This window comes from Grammomys surdaster, unplaced genomic scaffold, assembly GCF_004785775.1.
Source record: "Grammomys surdaster isolate TR1022 unplaced genomic scaffold, NIH_TR_1.0 126546, whole genome shotgun sequence".
Lineage (NCBI taxonomy): Eukaryota > Metazoa > Chordata > Mammalia > Rodentia > Muridae > Grammomys > Grammomys surdaster.
In genome coordinates this window covers 15,610,398-15,636,873 of record NW_021621338.1, presented here as the reverse complement: position 1 = coordinate 15,636,873, position 26,476 = coordinate 15,610,398, and the positions used below count along the sequence as shown (strand labels likewise).

At 40.2% G+C, this 26,476-nt stretch overlaps 1 protein-coding gene across 2 annotated transcripts in view; it reads left to right on the top strand.

The window, feature by feature from the left end:
- Positions 1 to 26,476, top strand: part of Synpr (synaptoporin) — a 305,150-nt gene that overhangs the window by 148,433 nt on the left and 130,241 nt on the right. The window contains exon 1 of one of the 2 annotated variants that reach the window (XM_028760700.1): positions 1,919 to 2,315. The exons of the other annotated variant lie outside the window; for it this stretch is intronic. Within the exon in view, the coding sequence (XP_028616533.1) occupies positions 2,292 to 2,315 (24 nt within the window). The 5' untranslated portion in view covers positions 1,919 to 2,291. Of the gene's footprint in view, positions 1 to 1,918; positions 2,316 to 26,476 lie in introns of those variants that run through there. 2 annotated transcript variants of the gene reach the window in all.

The window sequence follows — 26,476 nt, the reverse complement described above, 5'->3', positions numbered from 1 at the left end:
GTCAATTGGAGTAACAATGATAACATTTTAGTCCTCTGAGGCCCAAATAAAGTGCTATACAAAACTACCACTTAGAAGACTGCCTGGAACAGTCAATGATGCCCATGATTATTATGTAGAATATGCTCTTTAGAACTTGAAGTGAGTCTCTTCATATCCAAAGCTGATTAGGAGTGCTCACTGGCTATCCTTTAGAGAAAGGAAACTGTGAAGTATTGGGTATCTCCAATGACTGCACTGCTGGCAAAATGACCTCTAAACTCTGCTCCAAATCACACGACAGAACAGTGGCCTTTGGCATGAGGTATTAACCCTCCCACCAATTCTGCTTCCAATAATTCTGAAAATACTCATTTCATAAGTATTCATAAGTGCTTAGTGGTGGGAAGCCTTTTTACTGGCTTCACTCCCTTCTTGAAATTTCTTTCAATAAGCATGTACTAGTGACCATGATAGTGTGTGTGTATATGTGTGTATGTGTGTGTATGCGCACACTGAGGTGTAGGTGCTTATGTGAATGTCAGAGGACCATGGAGTTCATGAAATTTGAAGATCTTAAGCACTCTGAAGACCTGCTTGTGCATTGGGAATGAGAGCCCACCTTGGAGCTGAACTTAGTGTGACCACACTTTCCCAAGATGATTGAGGCCCTAGATTCTATCCTCGGTACTGCTGAGTAAAGCACAATAGAGCAAGACGAAGAGAGAAAGAGACAGCAAGCCAAAATTCCTGCGCACACACTTGGATTTGAAAGAAGTCTTGTCTACTTTTGATTCCTTCTTTATATTTCCCTACCCAGGAACTGTGAAATGTTATTGTGCCCATTTTATGGAGGGAAAACTAAGGCTCAGCGAGCTGAACAGGCTCCCAGTTCTCAAGTCTCCCAATGAGAGGAAAAACAGCAGAAAATTCCAGGTTGTTTTACTCTTATTTACATTTGGTGGGTGTTCTTTGGTTGCACCCATCCCCTTCCCCACAGGAACAAAAGTAGAGCTAGAAAATAACTGATGATGTTATATGTTATATTGTGTGTCCAGTCCACATGTCTATGTGAGAAGAGGAAAGAGACATAGACAGAAACAGAAAGAGGGACAAACCAGACCCACTGCAGATTCTGGATTACTAACCATGGATCAAACACCATGGCAGCCTGTTGGCATTTCTGTTGGGGCATTAGTAACTGAGCAATAGACAAAGCTGGGACACTAGACCTCTTCCTGTGTTGAACAGAGTGCTCACTTAAGGCTGAGAGAGCAGAGGCTTCCAGGATTCCCCTCTAGGATTCAGTACAGATCGCCAGGGGACACTATCCTCGGAGGGTTATACAATATCTTCAGGGCACCTAAGAGGTGGGCCTGTAGCCTGCAACAGTCTCTCTGTGAATGCTAGCCCACCCTGCCAGAACACATATCCTCTGGATATCCAGATTGCTACCCCTCGAAGAAGTGAGTGCCACTTCTTTCTGTAAATGAAAGAAAGAAATTTGGGTCTTGCTTAAACCTCTGTTAGCTTTTTAATTTTGTGATTTTCACAGGTCTTCATTAACACTAACATGATGAACGAGCACTAAGTTGTAATTCGTCCCTTCCACAGTCCCCAGAGCCTGAAAAGCCATCTTCCAGTGCCATCATCTTAACGATTATTTATGGACAGTGCAAGAATTTCCCAAATGGGTATCATGCATAACACCAGTGCATTTCCATAAAAACAAGGGCATTTTAAAAAACAAACATACATTTGCCTCATCTATGCAAATCTATTCCGGAGGATTTAATAAAACCACTGCTACCCTGTACCCTAAACATGCAAGTTCCTGGCTTGTGTTCAGCTCCCAGTTTGATTTTAAGCGCTGTGGCTGAGAGAGGAGGGGGCTCTCTGAGTAAGAGGGGAGCTAGTGCCTCTGCTCCTGATGCAGTGTGCTTGTGCAAAGCAGCCCTGCACTTGCGGTTGTGAGCAGAGAGCCAAGTGTGGGAGTGCACAACGGAGGTAACCTCCTCCCCACAAAGCAGCCAGCTTTGCATCAAGGGAGTATCAGGTTCCTGTAGTCAGCTGTGGGCTGTCACTGTCTACTAATATGACTGTTTTCCCATCTCTCTGCAAGAAGGCAGAAGCTGCTATCTGATTGGTATAGCATCTGACTTTCCCTCTGCATTGATTTCTTGTTCTCTTCCTTTGCTTCATAAAGAGAGAGACAAGAGCTGGTGCTGTGGACAGAGAAGCTTCATTTTTAGTATGAGACAACCTCTATTTTTTTTCAGGAGAGGGAAGTTGGATTATCAATTCTTTTGTAAATGTGTATGGTGATATTTGCTCCGGTAAGTTCATCTCTACTGACTCTATTGAGATCTCTCTCTCTCTCTCTCTCTCTCTCTCTCTCTCTCTCTCTCTCTCTGTGTGTGTGTGTGTGTGTGTGTGAGTGTGTGTGTGTGTCTGTGTGTGTCTGTGTATACATGTGTAAGTACATTTGGGCTGTATTCTTTTCTTTACCAATGTGATTTTTAAAAAATATTTAGTGATGATGAATTTTTTCCCATTAACTTTGCTTTCTTTTATGCATGCTTAAACCCAAGAGTCTGGGTTATGTAGTATAATTCTCATGCTAGCTACTAAAGTATATACTGGGCTTCTGGGTTTCTTTTTAACACAGTAAGAAAACTATTTAAGCAAAGTTATATTAAGCTTCATAAAAATGTAATGCCATTCCATCTCAGCCTTCTTTTTAGAGCGTCTAATGTTCTGAGTATATTCATTGTGCTGCAACCTGCTTATAATTTTAATTAAAGTTTCTTCATCAGCATCACAGTGAGAATATCTTCAACTCCTTAAATAGCTTCCAAATACTATGTTAATCTCACAAGGTCTTATGCCAAGGTACAGTGAGGGAATGAGATGCCTTTCCAATTCTGAGACATTCATTAAAAGAACTGAATTTCTACACCAAAAAAGTATACATATTGTTAAAGTAAACCTCTTGCATTGCAGGAAAAGCTGGGCTTCAAGTGACCATTGTTTCTTTTCTGACTGTCTTGTATTGGGTGTTTGTGCCACCATCTGCCAGATGCCCAACCCTGGCTCTGGTGTGGTCATGGCTCAAGCTGATCAGGAGAAAAGTTGCTGTTATTTAATTCCCTCTGATGCAGAATGGGTGTCTGGTCACATCTGCTCAGATTCTTGATTTCTAAATGCATCACCTAGTTAACTGAAGGCAGAGGATGGTCCGAATCCTTCATTGCTAATACATAAGTCTGGGAGAAAGTCTATTAATATAATTATAGTAGATACAGATGGTAAGATGATTAACTAATTGTGCTAATGGAAACAAACATGTGTTAATCTTTTTATTTTGTCACACAGCAAATCTACATAGCTTTTTTCCTCACACTAAATGAATTAGAGAATGTATTCATAACAAAACTTGGGGCATCTTTAAATCAGAATTGAAAACCTGGCAATTTTTAGAGATTTTTAAAGTAAAGTTGGGAATCGTAACTAGAAGTCTGAGGCACACATTCTTCTTGAATAACAATATTTTGAGACCATGACACAGACTCAGATTATCTCTAAGGAGAGAGTGATGTGTATCCAGGAATGAAGTGACCCTTCTGAGCACTGCTTCCAGGGCACCCTGCAATGCACCTGTTACTTGCATGCTAAAACAGAGCTGCTCATTTTGATGATCAGTCTGAATTTTGATTACTGTAGCTTCAAAAATAAATTCCCTCAAACTCACCTGACCATTTATATTGTCTAATCCCAGTAAATGTGTTCACTATAACAACTTCAGAGGTCATATCCTCCAGGAACTAAGAATGCCTTAGCAGGTAGGCTGTTAAAAACGATTAAGCATGGCTTTCATTCTTGAGCTGAGTGAAAGCATTAGGAGTAGGCAGGCCCTGCCCCCTCTCTAACACACACAGCTGACTCCCTAGCTCCCCTTTCTATCCATCTTTGGATGATATTCTTTCAGAGCCAGCTGTAACAAGTTGCATGTAAAGTCACAAGCTGTAAATGGGGTTGTCACTATATGAAGCTATTCCACAATTAGCAGAATTTGAGGAAATGATGACCCACAAGTGTCTGTTTTCTTCGTTGCCTGCTTATTATGAAAGACTCAGGGTTCTATACATGAAGCCACAGAGAGGACAATTGGACCTTAGGAACTTCAATAAGTCAGGATCATCCCATTGAGTTGGGATAAGTCTGCATGGTCTTAATTGTATTCCTCCTGACAAGTCCTGAGCACCTTGTCCAGAAAAGTTGATCGTAATCTATTTCAAGGAATGAAAATTCTAATGCTGTGTTGGACAAAAATAATAAAGTGATTTTGAATTTTTTTCCACACTGCAATAATCTCTTCATTTTAGCACAATGAAAAAGGTCTCGATTGTTTCCAGCTTGTAAATACACGCTTTGGCTTACCTCTCCTCGTCTTCATAGCCACTCAGAAGAGGCTAATCTTACTTCCCAACTTTGCAGATAGGAAAATGGCGGCAGAGAATGTGCATAACTTGATGAGATGACACAATGACGCACATGAGATAGAGTAAGTGGCATGTCCATCCTCCGGTCAGGGCTTCACCGTGTCAGCATAACCTATGGCAAAGTCATAGGCCATGGTGATTTTCAGGTACTTAACAATAACACAGCATGTTTCCACTGGTATTTTCTTCTTCTTCTGACAATAGATAACCTCCTTTTCCTCACACTGTGCTTTTGTAACTCCAGGCTAATTATGTGCCTAAAAAACACTCAATTTGTGCAGCTACCAAGATGTGGATATAAGGAGAGGAAGCCAGCCTGGGGAGAGACAATATGCAGATGTGGCTAAATTAAGGTATCCCTGTAACTGAGCAAGACAAATCTGTCCCCTGACTTTCAATCTTCGAACAAAGAATCCAAATAAAGATGCCAAGAAAATTTAGAGATATCAGTGTCTCAAAGCACCCAGCTTGTCATGGATGCAAAGTACAAAAGGCAATTCCAATTGAATTGATTCACTTGGGAGGACTTTATAGAATCCTCACTTTCCTTTCAGTTGCCGCTGTGATTTTCTTTTTGTTTTGTGGCTAACTGGAAAGGTCTTCAGTTGGAATATTGCTTCTCTGTAAGCCAGGTAATTAAACAATGCACACAGCTGCCGATAAGGGAGCTGGGCAGTGTGACAGAGTTGAAGCCCTGAGTCCTTTGTACCCAGACACTGAGCTTCGAATTTGAAACCCATGTGAGCCAATAAAATTCAGACAAGTCTTCCAGGGGAAAAGTTTGACTAACACAGAATCAAGATGTTTCAAATTTCCCCTCGAGCAGCAACATGCTGGCAGGGCACAGCACTCATGGTAACTCTGGGAAACACTGTGTCGTCTTCTGTTCTACCTGAGAGGATTCTGAATCATAAGAATGTGGCTAGAATAAAGTCTAGCTCAGGATATCCTTACTACATTTTACCAAAACTCAAAAGGATATAAGAAAGCAAAGGAACAAACACAAACACATTGGCAGCATCCAGAGTTAGACTCTGAAGTGATCACAATATTGAGGGTTTTTCTGATGTGATCTGCTGACTAATGAGTACTAGTTTTGAGTTACCACTTAGAGAGACAGTTAGGCAGTTAAAAACTCAGAGTGCGCTGCACAGTGAAAAGTTCCTAAGCTGACAGTCACTTTGGAAGAAACAAGAACACAAATTTGCAGTCTCTCTTCTCCTGTTCTTGAATAAGACATAATCTTGCAGTTTAATCAGTAAGTGTGGTATCAGAGCCAACACCAATAAAGAAATGTGGATTGCTTTGCTTTTTTGATGAGTATTTATGAGGGTTCTAAATGTAGCCAGAGCCACCAAACAAAGACTTTTGCTCTTAGAAAATATTTTGGACTCAGCCCCAGGGCTTGTCAAATTGTATGCCATCCCTTAAAAACTAGTCTTGGAAACAGTTTTATAAAGGAAATCATTTTTCAGTCTACCTTCTTAAGAGAGATCACTGAGTCCCAAATAACTAGCATTTAATCCTTCCCCATCCAATCTATTTTCTTCTGCTCTTCTTCTAGATAGATGTTTGTCCGAAAATGGATCGTTGAGTGCCTTTACATACAGAGAAAGTGACTGGTATAAAGACAAGAGGTGTGGAGAAGTCTTGAACTTCACCAGCCTCACTATAGGCTAAGTGCAAATGGAGCAGGGGGTCATATTAGGTATTCATATAAAAATCACTTCCAGTTTTGAGCCTAACATCACCAAGAGCAACTCAATCCTTTTGGATTTGAGGTTTTTGATCATGGGTATGTGTCTTTAAATAGTTTTGATAAAATAGAGAAAGAGAAGGGCCAAAGTTGAAGCACTCTAGTCTTTCATCACCCCACAGAGAAATGGATCTTCATATTATGTTTTACATACTAACATAACTTCTACCCTAAATCCTGGTGGGAAGTCATTGAGAGGGTCCCTCTAAAGCATTCCAGTAGTTTCTGGAATGCTAATTTCAAGCCCCCCAAAACAGTTCACTGAAGCTGAAGTTGGCCAGTATTAATAGATAGTCATGTATTATGGCCCTTTGAAGAGACGGCAGAATATAAGTTTTTTTAAAATTGATTGAATTTAAGGAAAGGATTAGAATGTTAGTCACTAGGTTACCCTTTTATTTAACAAATATTTAAGAACACCTACAATGCACTGTGTGAACAGTGCTGTGAACAGTGGTGAACAGATATAACACATTTACTTCCAGAATGAGGTGACTTTATTTTCCATTCCTACCCTAAGCCTAGATTTTATTAAAAATCCCAGAATGTATCTTCTGAAAGTCAAAGTTTAGCTAGCCTGGGAAGACGCCTTCAGGGGATATGTGCTATTGGTCTTATCTGTTCATGCTTAGGGAAGAGGGAACAAGAAGGAATCCACTGATTTGCTGATGTGATAGCAGTCTGCTGAATAGAGTTCTCTGAAGGGAAAACTGAAAGAGGCTCTGCTGTGCTTGTCTTACAAGCATCGTTTGCCTCTCTTGGGCAGCCTCACGCTTGACAGTGATTTTATTCCTTCCCAATACTTGGGAGAGAAAAAACAGGAGAAATATTGAGAGACCAGAAAAAGAAGATCAAAAAGCAAACTAGGAATGTACCTCCATGTCCTAAGATGGTCCCTGACAACCAGGACTATCTTATTTGCATTATCTGTTATCCTTTGCTCTTCATTCATTTGTTTTTGGAGGACCCTCTCTGGGCTGAGCATACTGCCAGATGCATGGGAATAAACAAGGTACACTTGTTTCTGAACCTGAGGAACTTCTAATAGTCCAAGATTATGCAATCCTAGCATTATTAGAATATTCCCCAGATTGTTCATTGCTGTGAATCTCTTTGTGGGATATTTAGTAGCTTTCCTGGGCTTTACCCACTAGATGTCAGTAGCTACCTCTTACCCTAAGCTAAGACAAACTAAATTGCCAAAAGACTTTGCCAAACTGCCTTGCTATCAGAAGAGAACCACTGCCAGAAACTTGGTGATTACAGTCACCTTTGGCTGATTCTTCCTGTGGCATTTTTGCTTTTAATTTTAGGATTCTTAGATGTGTATTTTCCTCATTCAGCTTGTTTGAAGCTAGTGGAGCATCTGTAAGCTTCTCCCAGTTACTACCCTATGCTTCTGTGCAATGGAGCATCTGTAAGCTTCTCCCTGTCACTACCCTTTACTTCTGTCCAGTGGGGCATCTGTAAGCTTCTCCCTGTCACTATCCTTCTGTGCAACACTTTACTACTCTGGGTAGCTTATCTTATCTTATCTCATTATGTTCTAGCAAACAACAAATGAGACAATATTCAAATCTCCTTTAGCAAGTGGATGACAGACACTTAAAACCTGGTTGTGTGTCTAAAGCCTTACAGCCAAAATTGAGTAGAACTTGAATTCATACTAATGGATCCTAAAATTCAAATATTCTTCTCAAAATCACTCAAAATTATAATGTTTAATGAAAGATGCAGATATATTTACAGTGAACTGTTTTCTCTTTGAGGTTATTTTGAGTAGTAAAGACCATTTACCAATGAGTGATGGGGGCAAGAATGGTGGCTATCTACGGGCTTGGCCTCCTACCTCAGCAGCATTAGCTTGGTGGAGTCAGATAGTCAACTTACACCCGTACAGTTTCTGGGGTATAAAGTAATACATATTAGAATCTGCAGGGACATCAGTTGTCTTTACTATAGGGTGCAGAGCACATGGGCTTTGATGTGAGATAGTCCTGCTATATGAGTAACCATCCCAGAAGGAAACAAATTACAGCCTCAATCTCATGTTCCCAAAACACTCCGACTTAATTTCCTTAAGAAGAAGAAAAAAAAAAAAAAAAAAAAAAAAGCTCAGTGACTTGCCCAAAGCTCTATGGAGAATTCACTTCAAAGGAAAGACACCAGAAGAGTTGACCTTCCTGTCCTTCTAGCCCAGTAGGGAGCAAAAATGTTTTAAATGGAGAGCAGTGGATTCATGGATCTGCTGTGTACCAGAGATATATGCGCTCATGAACACAGAAACTCAACAACTGGTTAAAGCACAAGTAGAAGTGTCTGGCAGCTCAGCTACAATGGGGCGGGGATGGGGGGTCCATGTTACACATATTCTAACCCACGGTTCAAAAGAGCATTGTGGAAGTGGGAGCAGAAAGACTGCCAGAGGCAGAAGTCAGAGAGGACCAGAGGGGAATGGTCTTTTGTACAACTTTGCACTCCTGAATTCACCGTAGTGGTAGCTATCTATGTGCAGGAGAACAAGCCAGCCCTCATTCCATCACAAAACAGGAGAGGAGATCATGAGACTCACTCCCAGCTGAGGAGCTGGGACAGTTAAAGGCATCTGGGAGAGGGAAGTCAGTTTTCTTTTAGAGTATACCTCTTAATAGGCCAACTATATTCCGGTGGATGGTCTGACATCGATGAGTACATGAGAAATATAAATTAGACCTGGTATGTTATTTTTTTAAAAATAGAAAGGGCATGAAGTTGGGAGGGTTGGGGAGGAACAGAGTGAATATGAAAGGAGTTAAGAAGTGGAGAGGGTGGAGTTGGTCAAAATATATTGTATGCATGCATGAAACAATCAAGAAGTTAAGAATAGATTAATAAAAGAAATGTGTATTGGGATTACAGGCAGGCATCTAGGGAAAAGGTCCCTGATTTTTAGTTGTCTGCACCTAATAGTGTTTAAGTGCTGGCTTAACCAAACCTCAACCTCATGAGAGGCAAAAGAGACAGGGTGCTCCTGGATGAAGTTTGGCAGAGGAGTAGACACATAAACACACCAACAGCAGGTAGGATTTGCGGGGTCACCTTTACCTACTGCTGAGCTTAGAAAGAAGCAGGTCTTTCCCTGACTGCCACATGGTATCCAGGTCCCAGTTGAGCTGTTTACAGGTTCTGGGTAACTTCCTGGACCCTTGGCACATTTTCCAAGATGCAAAAGCTTAGGTGAATTATCCTGGCAGAATTCCTGAGAAAACTGTTTCTGTCTGCATTGTCTCAGAGCACTGAATTTACTATGAGAGTAAATAAATCCAAATCCTCATGGAAAAGTGTGGCTGGCCATAGGTGATGCATATAGGCCTCAATGTCTTCTTCTGTAATATGCAAGTTATGACTTTCCTCCATAGACTCCAGAAGAGTACATGGGAAAGTCCTTTAGAGCTTGTGTGGGCATTGTTTCTCTCTCTAAGTCCATTTTGCTATTAGTTTTCATCTGATGTCCTCAGTGAGTATACAAGGTTTCGGGAAATGTTCTCTCCATTTTCCAGGAAAAGGACTGGAGTTATTGGATGGATCTAAACCAGCCTGGAAGTGCTTTGCTGGGTCATTCTACCTCAGAGAAGATTAATGTCGAGTTATATATTTCAAACACAGAGTGCCATTACTGTAGAGTAACTATAATACAACCAAATGCAATATGGATAAAGCCATTCCCTGTAATCTGCTTCTCACACAGAATGCTCCTGAATCTTCCACCTCCTTTCCACCCCCATCAGTCCTAGCTCAAGCCATTGCCTTTGTAATTGTGGAGATTGATATAACCTTAAACCTCAGTCCATTATCTGCTAATGCTGTGGGACTTTAACCCTCTCCTGTCTCCACATGGTCCAGCAGTTTCTCAGAATTTATGACTGTCTCACACTGGGAAAACCCAGATACCTTCTCCAGGTTACTCATTAGCCCTTTCTACAGGAAATTCAAAGCTTTTTCACTTCTCATGTTTTATTTACCAAAGCATCCCCAGACACATTTGATCAGATAGATCTTGTTAGCTCATATTTTTGGAAGGCTATTATCTGCTAGCAACCATTTCCCAAGATTCTTTCCTCTGCACACTTCTCTCTGACTCATAACTTCAGACTCCACATCCAAGGTTTTGAATGGCTCCTTTCCTAACCTCCCTGGACCAGCTACCTCTCTAAGGTAATTTCACCTCCCATTCCTGTTGGCTCTACACTCTGGGGGCATCTCTCATGGTTTTGTTTCTGAGATCTCCTCAGTAGGGCAAGAATGCGCACTTACTCATTCAGCCATACATTTATACTCATTCATTTGTTCATCCTTTGACTTATGAGAGGCAACCGTGTGCCAGGCTCTGACACTGGGGATTTGTATTTGGATGTAACTAAAACTGGTGCAGTCCACACAGTCACAAGCTTTACACTCTGAGGGCTGGCTGAGGGGCACATTTAAAAATCCTTAGAAAGCTAATTATTATTGTAGTAAATGTTAAGTATAAGAACTGAGCCATCTTGGGTACTAATTATATGACAGGCAAGGCTCCAAGTGTTCATGCATATTAATTTATTTAATCCCAAAACAGTTCTGCAATAGAGTTTAAAGGGGAGAGGATTAGAGTCCATTGAATATGAAGGGCATAGACTCCTTTAGAGAATTCAAGATTCTCGAGATGAAGATGACTTAACAGGAGAAACACTGAGTTCACGTGACTAACATCTGCACAGCATTGTTTACAGGCACTGCACTGTGTACCTTGCAGGACTTGCATCTTCCGGGCAGAATGAGATGGATCACCATTCCACTATTATTTTAAAGGCATGAGAATGCTTATCCACTTGCTCACAATGTATAAGTAGTGACTGTGAGCTGTACCTTAGTTGTATTTGACCCTGCTGCTGAATTCCTCCCCACTATGATGACCTGTGAAAAGCTGATAGAAAATATTCCAACCCAGTTCCTGCCCTGGGTAGAAGGGGAAGAATAAGGTGCAGCTAATGCATGGCTGAGTAATGTTGATAATGTCTGGATTGGTTTTTTTTGCAATTTTTAAAAATTAAAATTTAATTATATGATTCCCCCTCCTCCCTCCAAGCTCTCTCATGTTCCCCACACCTTGCAAATTCAGGGCCCCTCTTTTTATAAATTACTTTTGTTAGATATGAATAATATAAACTCAGAAATTTATAAATGTATCCTGCAACCTGCTGAGTCTCTTTAGTTTTGCATGTATGTGCATGTTTTCATAGATGACCATTTGGTACCAATTAAAGGATCTATCCCCGGGCAAGAATAATTCTCCCTGTATTACCAGTTGTTAATTTTCTATAGAGATAATCTCTTGTGGACTGTGTAAAAATATTCACCTTTCAGTAAAAAGCTAATTGGCCAATGAATTGAGGCAGGATTAGAAGGTGAGATATCCCACAGAGAGGAATAGATTCTGGGAGAAGGGCAGGCAAGGGAGATTTGGCCTCAGACAGAGTAAGAAGATTACATGTAACTGAGAACCAGGTAACCAGTCAGGTGGTACAACATAGAATAGAATAATGGCTTGTTAGTTATGAGCTAGTCAGGAAACAAGCTTAGCTATATTGCCTAGGAACTTATAAAAATATTTGAATCTTGGAGCTGTTATTCCTGTAGCTTGGGACCAGGAAGACAAACTCGATCTTACAGGAAATACACTACAATTGTCTGTAGCTCTTTATCTGGGGTGAAGGCACAGAAGATCCACCTTCACATGTCTATGGATTTTGTCTTTTTCTGTGGTCTTGTTTAGGCAGCTCTCTATACTCTTGAGTTTTCATGGGTGCAGCTTCCCTATTGTGTCTAGGAGACCCAATGTGTCAGCAAACTTTTTGGGAAATGATTCCTGCTAAAGATAAAAAGGAGCCCCTTGGGGACTACTAGAAGGAGTGGTACTTAAGCTGTCAGAATTGATAGGCATTGGCTGAAGTACTATTGCTCCACTTCAAAGAGCTGACTGACATCATGCTTTGTGGGCTTTATCCTAGAGTTTGTAAGAAAAGCAAGATTATATGCTGGAGAGATGGCTGAGTGGATAAATAACTTGTTGTACAGCATGAGGTAGGTCCTGAGTTTGGATTCCAGGATCACATGCTAACTATGGTGCAATAGTGTTCTTCTGTAATCCCGGTCAATTTACTGACAAGGTGGGAGGCAGAGACTGGCAAATCCACAGAAGTGCATGGTCTAGCTGTCCTACTGTATACTGCTGGGAAGAGCAGGAGACTTCATCTCAAACAAAGCTGAAGGTGAGATGCAATACATAGGATTATCCTCTGACCTCCACATGTGTGCCATGACTCAGCCACACATGCAGATGGAACACACACACACACACACACACACACACACGAACGGCAAAGAGACAGACAGAAAGACAGACAGAGATAGATTAAAAAGAATAAATAAATGCACGTTTCCAGTTCTACTCAGTACCTAAGATCAGAATCTACACATAAGTAATCTCTAAACTCAAACCTAGACAGAGGGGATGGCTTGAGCTTCCAGCTTCAGTTGGTTGTGACTTTGCTTGCTCACTTGTTTGACTTGCCCATTTTAGTTTTGCTCTGTGTTATCAGTTAGTATGACAGCACTCCTAGAAAATAGGGTCAGGGTCAATAGATCTCCTCCAGAAGGACCTGGAAGTGTTAGGAGGAAGGCGATGGAGAAGCCCAGTCTGTCATTACCTGTGAAATCAGTGACTCTTTATAGGCTGTGGAATGCCTACATTAAAATCACCTAGGGACTTCATTAAAAACAATGTTTAGATTAGAAATAGACTCTTTAGAGTGACAACAAATTTCAAAAGTATGGTATGATCATGAATTCAGTCACTGAGAAAAAAACTGGTTTCAGAGGACAGTTGAGTACCTCTCTTAAGGTATTTATTCAAGACAAGAGTGTAGTGCAGTAAATATATCATCAACTTAAGTTCCAATCTGAAAGAAAATCTACAAATAACAGTGGCATTTTGGCAAAAGTCATAGAACTTTCTAGTAAGAATATGTGCACTCTTAGTAGTTGATATTCATAGGCTGAGGTAGAAGGAAAAGGATGAAAATAAAATAAAGACTATTGGCAAACTTTTGAAAATATAGTCCTTGCCAAAAGGATCGATAACAAAGGTACCAGCAGCCTGAGGTTGAACTGACCACCATGTTGTTACTGTTGTTGTTAGAATTCACTTATTTTTTTATTTATATGTATGAGGTTTTCTTTTATATTTGTTAAGCACATATATGGGGCCCTCACAAATGAGGAAAAGGCATTGGATGCTCTGTAACAGCTGGAAACTAAACTTGGGTCCTCTGCAAAAGCATCCAGTGGTCTTAACCACTGAGCCATCCACCCATACCAGCTCTCTGCAAAAGTATTATGTGTGATTGTGGCCCTTCTGTTAGCTTGTGGTTCACGTGTCTTTAGGGATGTCCAGAGTAAAGAAATGAGATTACTTCCACAACATTACCAGATAGCCACTTCACCAATTACTTTTAAAATTGAATTTGTTTCCCCTGGGAAAGAGCGATCATGGAACTTGTATTCAGATGGCGCTCGGGATCAAATCCAGCTTTTGTTCCCCACTATCTGTGCAACTTTTGAAACATTTTCCTTTTTGAATCTCAGTTTTTTTCATCTGTGAAATGAGGATAGAGATGAGAGGAGGGAGACACTGGCATTTCTGACGATGGCAGTAGATATGCAGAACACAGCCCTTTTAATAAGTCAGAGTGTCTTATTAGTTATCAGACGGAATGAATTCTCAGCCTTGACTTTCTTTATCTTCATTTTCATGACAACTGTGAAATTACAGATTAAATATAAAGACAAACCCACTTTAAATGTTTCTGAAGTGTTGTTTAATTTAACACAGAGATCTTGTCACTTCACTCATTCATCCAGAAAATATTCCTTAGAATTTCCATTAAGTGTAAGGAATTGTTTTGCAAGCACTTGGAGCTGTATGTGACTTAGAGGGGTAAGAAAAGGGAGTAAGACACAAAGATATTATGGTGTTTGATAGTGTTATAGGAAAAATATAAAACAGGGAGGGGTGATGAACTATTCTCCTAAATCTTTATTTCCATAAGTTCTTTCAAATAATAATACATTTACTGCTGAAAATTTACAGCAAAAATGGAAGTGTGCAGGGCTGGAGAGAGAGATCAGTCTGTAATGTGCTTTGCTCAAGCCATGCGTTTACATTTCTAGATGCCCGACTCAGAGGCACAACTGTACCTCCAATGCTGAAATAAGAGAGACATTGAAGACAAGTGAATTCCAGAGTCTTACTGGGCTGGTAGTTTAGGTGAGATAACAAGCCCCTGGTTAAGTGAAAGACCCTGTGTCAAAAAACAATATGGAAAGTGATAATGGAAAACACCTGGCATTGACATATGACCATCACCTGCATCAATAGCTATACACTCACTCACACACACGTACATTAATTACAACTTTCAACTATGTGAACTCTTTGAAATTCTCTCTAGGTTTTCTTATAGATGATGAGTCGCCCTACTCTAAATATCTGAATTAACTCAAAGCTTTTAGACCATCTGTCTTGTGTCTTCCACCTTCCTACAGAGTTTGTGATTATTGCAGGCTCATGACACCCAGTACTTGACAGTTTCATATGTGATACCAGCAATAATTCCATGGGAGGAAGTCAGATGAATTGTTTATTGAGACCATCAAAAAGGGTCATGTGCAGTTGACTGGAGATTCATTTTAGTGAGCAGAGACATAGGTTATAGCCCAGATCCTGTCTCTTCAAAGTAATGTGGCCCTAGACCTTTGCCTACTTGATGAGGATTTCTAAAATCTTTCCCCTGGGAGAAAAGTAAGAGCTGCTGCATGGTGACAGTCTCTGCCTCTATATGCTGTAATCACCATGCATTGTAGAAATGGGCTAAAGTCATTTTGCGTTTAACCTGTTACTATTGGCTATGAAAAGGTTGAGCATGCAGGTAGATTAAATAGAATAAAGACAATTCCTATGAGGTATCCAGCTTCAGTTTCAAGACAATTTTTTGTGTTAAGAAACTTGTCAGATTATGGATTGTTATAGTATGTTTGCTGTTGTTATTTTCCTTTGGTTTTAAAGTTGGTGACTCGATATATAGCCCTGGCTGGCCTTATACGTGTAACAATCTATTTGCTTCCAAGAGGCAGGTACTGCCACACATGGCTTCTTTACCTAAATTTAAAAGTAGACTTTAAAAGCATTTAATCCAAATAACACTAGTTAATTGCTTTCTTTTTTCATCTTAAGAATGGTCTTGTTCTAGTGAATTAAAATGAAATGACACCCCAGTGAACCCTTTCAGCCCAGTGCCTAGGTTGTAATTTGAAAAGGTGATACCCCTCTTCATTCAACAGCAAATCTACAAATAAAACTGTGGCCCCATAGTGAGAATGTTACAGCCACAATATTTAAATATTACATAACACATCTAATTCCCATATTCCTCCTTCCAGCACAGCCAAAAGACAAACAGTTCCCAGTCAAGCCATACCTACCCTGGTCTCTGGAAGGTCCTTATTAATTGTCTTAACTCACTGTTCTGACTTTACCTAGAATTACATATATTGTGAACAATTGACACTCTCTAGGCTTAAAATTGGCCATGACTTTGTCTCGTTCACACGCTGCTATAGTCTGCTCCCATTCTTATAACTACACCAAGAATAGGACATTCAGCAGATCTCAGAAAACACTCTGAATGCTCAGCACAAAAAACTGAAGGTGTGGTGCAAATGAGTTCTAATATAGGTAGCTCCTTGGAGCCAATAGGAATGGGCCTATCAAATGGCATGTCAATTTCAGGTACTTTAAGAGGGTCAGCTAATAAAAACAAAAACCAAACCAAACCAAACCAAAACAAAACAAATAACCACCACCACAACCAACAACAAAGATGGCCAGTTAAAATGAAATAGCTGGGCCAGTGAGCAGGCTGGACATGAGGGAATAATAAAAATTTCAAATTTACAAGTTCTCTTAAAAAAACACTCATTGCACACATTGGCTAAAACACTATTCTTCAGAATCACTATGAAGAAGAAAAAGAGGAGGAAGAGAAGGTGGAGAAGGAGGAAAGAAAGAGAGAAAGGAAGAAAGAAATATGGAAGGAAGAAAAGAAGAAAGAAAATTTACAAGTGCTCTTTAAAAACATAAATTGCACATGTTGGATAAACACTATTCTTCAGCCCCATTATGAAGAAGAAGAGGAAGGAGAAGGAGACGGAGAAGGAGATGGAGAAGGAGATGGAGAAGAAGAAGGAGAAGGAGAAGAGTTGGAGGAGAAGGAGGAGGAGGAGGAGGAGGAGGAAGAGAAAGATGAGAAGAAAGAAGATGAAAAGGAAGAAGAGGAGGAGCAGCAGCAGGAGAAGGAGGATGAAGAAGAGGAAGAACAAAGAAACAAAGGAAGAAAGAAGGAAGGAAGGAAGAAAAGGAAAGAAAGGAAGGAAGAAAGAAGGAAAGGAAGAAGGAAAGAAAGGTAGCAGGCAGGAAAGAAAGAAAACCTTGCTTATATCCCAGCATGCTGAGTGTTCATAGAGAGCTCAGACAAGCCCAGTGAGTGGAGTCCAATAGCTGGGCTCATGCAAGTTATATTAAGATCAGAAAAATAATATGTCCTTTCCATTTTGCCTCTGTATATGGTTCTTCTCAAGTTGAAGGGTCTTGGTTTCATTTTGTAATGGTGTTTTCTGAAGAGAAAATGCTCAATTAATGTTTGTTGAGTGACAACCATTTGAAATGTGTACTTCCTAGTAGTCTAGGCTGTTGTAGTCTCCTCAGGCCAATTTGGCAGATTAAGTGTAAATAGTTTGGTGAAATTGTTTAGAAATTTAAAAAAACAAAATGTGAGGGAAATGACTTATGGTTTCGCTGAGGAGTTAGTTTCTTTGGACCAAGTATGGGGTGGAGTCTGTTAAACAAACTTAACCACCAAATTCTCCAATAGTTCTGTCATTTCACAAAGGCCAGAAGAGGAGGACTGGTATAGACTGTGACTTGTTCAATGACACAAGCCAAGTGATGGATTACATTTTAGTTCCAGGTCATGCTGAACCCAAAGTCTAGCCCATTAAATGTTCTGAGACTGTCTGGAAAGAACCTGTTCACAATCATGACATGGCCTCACTGCCTGCTCTGTCCTCCAAACAAGACATAGGACCCTGTCAACTCAGCTTGTCCTTGTCCTCCTCCATCCAGTGTCTTGAAGTCCTTGTCTTCAAATTGTCTGGGAGTCTTTAGTTCACATCATTCTGATATAGCAAACAAAAGTGCCTTTGATTTTCTGAGCTGATGGATCCAGGAAAGATCACAACTCTGCAAGAGGCCATTTCCCCAAGGAATGTCGGCTGGCCATTCTGGGCCCCTTGTTCCCTCAGTAACCTTCCACTCGAAAGTTCTCTCTCTTTGGAGGCTCTGCATTCTCTAGATTGTTTCTCTCAAGACCAGAGTTATTTTCATTGTGGACCTTTAGTGCTTTTCCTTTGAACAAACTGACTCAATGGTTGCTTTCATTTCCAGTTAGCTGTTTTCTCTTCTGGTAATGCTAGTCTATTAAATTCAGATTTATTTTCATGGGTAAGGTTTTATTGGGTCACAATTTCCCCCCAGGACTTTTCTGGGACACCTGTCTCACTGGTAGGCTTGGCTCTGAGACTCACAGACTGTTCATTTTAATGAGTGTGCTGTATTTTTTGAGGTTGCTAAAATAAATTAAGTCAGAATGGAAGACGCCTTGAAGTGCTACATCTAACCAACTGATTTCCTCTGAAAAGTGGAAAGTGTGAAAGAACCCAGCTACAACCAGAATTAAACTGTAGCACTCACTAATGGAAGTCTCAGTAGGGTAAGTCCTAATTTTTGATGCCAATGAGAGGAGAGGAATCTCACTGAAGGATTGCACAGACCCACAGAGTCCAGTGGACACATTGAATTTTCCAGCTTTGGCCCACAAAGGAATAAGGCTGTGCTGAATCTGTGAGTCAGTGACATAGCAGGTTGTTAGTGCCTTACGCCTGGCTGATTCTTTGAGCATGACTGATAGTAGGAGACTTGACACTGGTATACCTTCCACTAGCTGACTTAATGCTGTTGCTTTTGTTAACCCAGAAAGGAGGAGTTTTTCAAACTACTTCTTATAGATAGTTATTCTTACGTGGCTCCTTGTCTTCCTAGTTATGATTGTACCTTTTGGGAAAACACTAGCATTTGGGCCACCCAAATGGTGCTTTTGATATATGATGAGAAGTTGAATTATTGCATTTAGTAAAGTCATTTCACTTAGATAAATTAATGCTCCTTCAAATTGTTCAGTTAACATTGTTTTTACTGTCTGCTTCTTCTCTTCCTTCATAGTCTTTCTTGAATATTATATATCCCTTAACCTTTACCGCATAACATACCTCTTAAAATGCAATGACTTAAACCCATGTTGTGTATGTAAATCAATTCTCTGTATTAGCAATCTGGCCTGACTGATGTTGGGTTGGCTGATCTTAATTGCTCATTTCTATAGTCATTTTTCCAATTAATGATATGGCTTTCTTTCTAATGGATAGTTATCTGTCTACTAGGAAAATCAAGCTACTGAGTTACCTACCCTCCATCATCCAGCAGGCTGGACTAACCTGGTTTCATGCTTCATGGTTACTTAGGGCTCAGGTTTGAAATTCACATGTCACTTTGATGATAATGTTTTGGCCAAAGAAAGTTACAAGGTTAACTCTGATTTAAGGACTGAGTACAGTGACTCTACATCCTAGCAGGGGGAGCTGAAAGCACAGCAGCCATTTGTACCAACTTCAGGATGCTTAAGCGACTTCAGCAATTTCAATCTTTCTAACACCCTTCTTGAATCCATACGCTTGCTCGTATGCTTCTTACCTGATTGTGGAGCAACCCAAAGCAGACCCAACTATTGATTCCCTTTTCCGGTAGAGCATTTTTATTTTTAAAAATTGTCCACTGCTTTTAAATCAAAGCCCCGGGTTCATCTGATGTTTTTCTCTCTCTGATCCCATCAGATTCCCTGAGAATCCTTCTGGAATGATCTCTTAGTCTTTGACTTTTATCCCCCCCACCCCCGTTTTTGTTTTGTTTCTACACACGATTCATCTGGTATCTTCTCTCTTATTTAATCCACCTCTCCTCTCTCCTGCCTCAATGTCTTCCTTCCATAACTCCCCACACCCCATGCAGCAAGCAGACATTCTCTTGCCAAATCCATACTTTCTGATTCAGTTCCAACTTTGTTCAAACTGTGCACCGACTTGAACTTCCACACTTGAACAAAGCAAGACCCTTTTGTAGCCTCAAGAACTGTGCAGTTGCTTCTCTTTCTTCAGTCACATGACATTTTTTCCATCTCTTTTTAATTTTAAACTGTAACCCACTTCTGGGATTCAGACCCAGGAATTGTCCTCTGCAGTGTCATATCTCAGCAGTGTCCCATTTCCCATTGTCACACCATGCCTTAGTGATGTACAATGCACTTTTCATGGAATTATGCTTTAGCTTAAGTTAACTCATTGTTCATGTCGTAGGAAATGTTCTCCTCTAGCATACTTTGATGTCCACAAACACAAGGAAGCAGGTCTTGTTTTCACTATGGATAAATCAGATCTCACTGGACTGGATAAGGGCAAACTGTGTATTCAGCAAAATTTCCTTGAATTAAATCTTTCATTTTATGTAATCATCTCCTTCATGAAGATAATTGTCATGGTTGCTTTAAAAGCAGGGCTTACTATGGCCACACTGCCTCATACCTAGAGAGGTGGGATAGGGACTCTGTAAGGATCCTACTTTTTCCACTCATTCTCTAGCATTGCTTAATCCCGTTGGTTGATTTCCATCACAGGAAGTAGTAAAGGATACAGTATTCCTTCATTCACAAGGTCACCTGAGATGCCTCCCTTACTCACTTTACCTACCACCTGACTCAGCATTAAATATCATCACTCTAACCTCCAAAACAGCCCTTAATCTGTCCACTTCTTTCCACTTCCACCCTTAGGCTCCTCTCTGCCTTGCAATATCCTATAAAATCTGAACTGCTTCATACTTTTATCCCATCTGTATCTTTCTTCAACCTACTGTTTACATGCCATCAAGTATCATTTCTAAATTAACGTCTACCCAAGTAGCTCTGTGTTTAACATACTGCACACCATCAGATTACATGCTAATGAGACACAGTTGCCCATAGCACCTACTTGCTTTTTTACCTCCTTTCTCCCTATGGAGCAATTATGACACTGCTTTTTCTAATGCAGTCCCTCAAACACACTGTGCTCCATCTGCACAGATCCTAAACCCATGCCCTTCTGTCTTCCAGGACATTCTTTCTGCTCTGAATGTCCTTATCTATTTTTACACATCTTTCAATCAACTCAAATTATCTTCATGGCTTTTAATCAATGTTTCCTGCATCAAAGTATAAGCTTCTTGAAGCCAAAACCCTTCTTAGCTTTACTATTCAATGCAGTAATGGAACCTAGCAATATCTAGACGCTTCTGCATGTTAAGTATTCAATAAATAATGAATAGTTGAATGGCAGAAGGAATGACCAAGTTAATGAATGAAATGATGTATACTTAGTTATGTTCTAGTCCTATAATCATGCATGAATATGCAAAAGATGTACTATCTTCTCTTAAAGCCTATACTATCATTGAAAGAGATGAATATGTAAATTATTTAGTCTTTATAGGGTTAAGTAGAAGCTTAAAGATATAAAGACCAGTTTTACTTTGTGGTGGACAAGAGGACCAGAGAATGCATATAATTTTAGCTAACAAACTGCCACAAATTTGGAGTTTTCACACAAACTCATTTTCTAGTTGTGGAAGTTAAAAGTTCTAAAATGAAGGGTCCCTGGGGTTGCCTTCCTTCTATAGGTTGTTAGGTACCCTTGTCTTCCTATCTTTTCCAAGTCCTTCAGATGGCCTAATTCCTCAGTGACATTTTCTTTATCATTAAATCGATTAGCCTGGGTCAATCATGTTTAATTTGATTCTCCTTTCCCCTGGCGGCTATGTATATAGCTATTCATTTTTACCCAAGAGCCACCAAGTAATGCCACTGGATCCAGCCAGATGAGTCAAGATTGTCATCACCATGAAAGGTAGTCGCATGGTAAATTAATATATAAACATCTGTGGGGCTTTGATGTCCTGTCTACTACAGTACGGTAACATAGCTTCAAGGGGGGAAATGGGGTTTAAACTTAATGTTTAAATATAAAAACTGTGAGCTAAATGTGATGGCTCAGTGTTTAAGAGTGTGTACTACTCTTCCAGAGGACCTGAGTTTCACTGGCAGCAACCACATCAAACAGCTCATGAATAACCCATGACTAACTGTAAGTCCAGTTCTGGCTTTCATAGGCACCAGGGACCACATGGATAGACCCACATACAGACACTCAAATATAGAGACATAATTCAAAGGTAATAAAGGCAAAGGTACCAAAAAGTAAAGCCACAAAGAGAGTCTCATACTTCAGGCAAAAGCAACACAGGTAGACAGGCAAAGAACACCTTCAGCTGTTTAGGAACAAGAGTTATAAGTAATATGCTGTTGGCTAAAGAATTATATGAGGCTAGAGAGGGAAGCAAGAGCCTGAAGACAGGATACCTTGTGAAAGGAGGTAAGGAAGGCAGGGAGGACCATGAAAAGTTTGAAGTGGAGGAGAGAAGTATTACAAATGGAAACACAGATAGTACAGCAAAGGGTATCCTGGAGCAAGGCTAGAGGAAGGTCCATATGACAGCAAACCATGCCAGCACCCTAGGACAATGACCTGGACCACAACACTTAGATGAACTGTCAGGCCACAAACTATGATCAATATAAAAAATGAAGAAGCAGCACTTAAGTGACTGAATGATGGACACAGGAGTGCTGGCTGGATTGTTCTGGAATTGGAACAAGGTGGACACTGGGTAGAGATGAGATATGTCACAGATGATGTTGTCTACATAATTTCTAAGAAAAATCTGATAAGAAGCAATGGCCTTGAGAGGGTTGTTAAACTCAGAGTGCTAAAGCCCATACCATGGCAAAAATTCTCCTAGTGCTTGGAAAATGAATTTGTTGTCTCATCTTCAGTATTTTATTGGAACTGCAGTATTAGGAAACAGAACATTATAATAATACTAAAAGTATCTGGTTCCTGTGAGGCTAGTTCTACATTCCCGAGTTCTTTCTACTTCCCTCTGGCCTTTGTCTTCTGGTCCTTCCAGGGAACATAAACACATCAGCTAATAGAAGCCAGATATAGCTGCCTCCTCTTTTTACTTGAGCAACTCTGACACTTTCCTACATCTTTGTTCTGGCCTTTTTCTGGACTAATGTCAAGACATCGCATCTAATCGGCTTTCCAAAAGCCTCTGCTTTTGTTAGACATTTGGATCTCATCCCAGCATCTGCCACAGTCAATGCAATGGTACAATTGCTAGGGATCAGAAGGAGCCCAAGTCCTCAGTGTTGTCATCCCAATGCAGTGTCTGCTTGCCTTTGACTGCTTTGTGGTATGGATGAAGTTCAAGAGAAGAGTAGTGTCCCCGGTCTTGGCTAAAAATTCCTGCCAGATGGTCTAGGGTCCTTGAGTGCCACTGCCTTTCTGTGTGTTGTTAGAGAAGTTGTCATGTTATGGGCCTCAGTTTCTTCCATACAAACAACGAAAACATCTATCTTGCATGGATTCTGGACTGTTCATTTGTGTTGATGGATATAGAATATTTTACTGCCACACAGACAAAAACCTCAAAATATCAGTTATTCTCTAATGAGTATGATAGTATTAATAATTACTGTAGAGTAAAATAAATAACAACAGATTTTTGTATATACACAAATTCTTAATGAAGACCCACCTAGTGTTGCTTGGAGGCCTTTTTTTAATTTCCTCACTATGGCAAGTTTTTGCCTTCTCCTGATTGTCTGCCCAGGATTCTCCCTGTCTAGCTGCTACCCTTCCCATGTCTAGCTCTGTCTCCATCTTTCAAGCGTGAGTTCTTCCCTCAAACGATTCTCTCCTATTTACCTTATCTGAGAAGGGATCATCAGTGCCAGTGTTCTCTGCATAGCTCTCTTGCCATGGTTTTATATGTGTCCTTTATTTGTGTATTGCTTGTCACTCCTGTCACACATTAAGTCTCAAAAAAGCCTCATCTTACACACACTCACACACTCACACAGTTACACACACACACACACACACGAGAGAGAGAGAGAGAGAGAGAGAGAGAGAGAGAGAGAGAGAGAGAGAGAGAGATAGCGAGAGCTTGACACTTAGGATATAACCATTAAATGTTTTTATTTTAAGAAGTCTTCAAACTCTGATTAAATGCATTAAAACAGGAAAAGACCATTCCAGGAAGACATAGGATTGTATCGATACACCTTTAATTTAGGTCAATGAGCTGAGTGCATTGTTCCACAGTCTGAGTGTTGTAGTCATTGAAAACAAAGATAAAGAGAGGCACCCTTCCTCTCTTCCACAATAATAAAAGTGAGCTGAGATTTTTCTTTCCAATGCTCATACCCTCATGTATCTGTTACAATCAGGAAAAAGATGAAAACATTTGACTGAGAAATTATTTCAGTGTGCATCTGTTAAAAGATGCATCCCCAACCAATCTGTGCAAAGAAAGTGGAAACACCATAAGGTTTTCAGTGGGCCCCTTGGGCACGACTTTCAGTTCCCTGGAATGGGAAGTACACTGGTGTGCACAGCCAGCCCCAGAGCCATCATGGAAATGATTGGAGGCTGGCTCCTATGCTCCAGAGAGAAACAGATCTGCTGCCACAGAAATTTCATGCCTTGCCCAGTGCTAAGCACATCCCCAGGGGCAGGTTATTCCATTAACAATCAGCAGGATGCCATAGAGTTGCATGTCCTTTCAGCAGGTTTCTCTGAAGGATTCTGTCGTTTCCTTCTGAAATCCAGGATACAACAAGAGTTATTTCACCTTTGAGTAATTCATAGTTTACCATTTCAACAAAGTGATTTTTCAGCCTTGTTAAAAACAACAACAACAACAACAACAACAACTAAACAAACAAAAAACTCATAAATACAAATTCTGGGTTTTTAAAAAATAGACGCAGTTTTAGTACATACTGAAATAGTAAAAATGGGAGTAAATATTGACATAATTCTAAAGGAATTATGGAATATAAATATGCATTAGAAGATTGAAAAGTGTAGAATAGGAAACCTCAGGGAACAACCTGGAAAGCCTCATGAAAGCAATAACTACCGCACAAACAGAGCTTCCATACCCAGAGTTTGTCACCAGCTGTGGGAACTGGTCACCTATGCTGCTCTATATGAATGCTGGCTTCTAGCATGAGGTCATTGGGTCCTAGAGCATAGGAAGGTGTATCCAGAACTATTGATACAGTTTTTAAATATATGTGTGGAGAATTTTTGTTGGATGAGGTCTAAAAATTGGAATAATTTTCTCTGAGACAAACTGAAGCAGAAGAACAGCCCATAGCCATCCTGCCTGTCATCCCATTGGGGCCTTCAAGGTGACCACGATGGAATTTCCCACAAAGCAGTTTCACTTCCTTCCAATTCCATGACAAACTTGTTAAGGAACAGCTGACTCTGTTACTCTTTTTAGTTAAACAATGTTAGATTTTGATCCTATTCTTAGCTAGTGGTCAACTTGGTGTTTTGTTTTGTTCTTCCTTAATAAGCTTCTGAATTACACAATAGAAATTGTTTCCATTGTTCTGAGAATTGACTGACCATAAAATGTTTATGGTATGTTAACTGTCTGACCATAAACCCATAACTCGTACCTTTCAAACTCTTTGAATCACTGTAACTCCCACTCCTCCCATTTACCTGTTCTGTCCTAGTTTCTGTCCTTTACTCTGACATGTCTTACATGAATGAAGACATTTTTGTTTCTTTCTGTCTGTTTTTAATGGTGGTACTGGTATCACACCCAGAGCCTTAGGCATGCTAGACAAGTGAGCTATCACTAAGCTACACACCAGCCCATTACTGCCTTTTAATCTAACATCCAACTCTAGTTAACTCTCACTTGAGTGACATTTGCTGAGCCATTTAAACTACTTTGGTACAAACTTCTGAGTTTTTCTTCCTCTTTAGAACAAGAGAAATCTCACTGCCCAATCCCTATCAAATGCATGCAATGGACACTGCACTGGACACTGTCCTCACCCCAGGGTTTTTCTGGACTGTGGATTTTTATTTGCTTGTTTCTGTCTCTTTCCTGAGTTTCTCAAATTCCTGATGTCGATGTCCCTTGTGCCTTGAATGCATTGTTTGATGTCACTTTCCTGTAGCACTTATAAGACACTTCCCTGTGGAACCCTCACAGCCCCTCCTTCCCAGTGCAATGGGAATCTTCCTTTTTAAGTCTTCCATACACAATATATGTGTTGCACATGCATTCCTGTGTGAGACAGTGGGAGGGACTAGGATCCCTTGAATGATAGGTATATACTACCATGTCCTGCTTTACTTGGAGATTTGAACTCATATCTCCTGGCTTGGCAGCAAGTGTCTTATCCATTGAGTGATATCCTGGGCCTCTCTTTCTTCCTTCAGTTGTCGTTGGCTCTCATGAACAAATAAGTCTGATGGGCTTTAATTTTATGTATGTGCTCAGGAGCCAGGATTCTTAGAAAAGGTCACTTCTTTCTCTTACTGAATCTCATGGCCCAGGTCTGTTCTCCCTTTGCAATGCTGAGGTAGATGACAAAATATGGATGCCTCTGCTTACGACTATATGGACTATTCTTATCCTCAGTACTCAGAAACCAAAGCCAATATATTAAGTCTTAAGTAATTTGATGCATTTTATTGCCACTTGGATTTAATCAATATCAAGACATTATTGAAAAAGATGGTAGAGTTATCCCTGTGACATAGGAACTTAAGACCTTCACATAGCATATATAACCCTGTAGGCTATGGTGATCTTTCATCTTATTAAACCATAACAAGAAAAAGCTGTTCTCACATAATGAAGCAGAACGAAATGGGCCCTTAGAAAAATCAATAAAGGATTATGAAGAAAGAAAATATTTGTCAAAGAGAGTATATTTTCTGGTAAGCACTGTGGCATTATAATAGCAGGACAGGTAAAGGCTGGCTGACATTAAGAGGGGATGCCCTCAGGTATCTTGGTTGA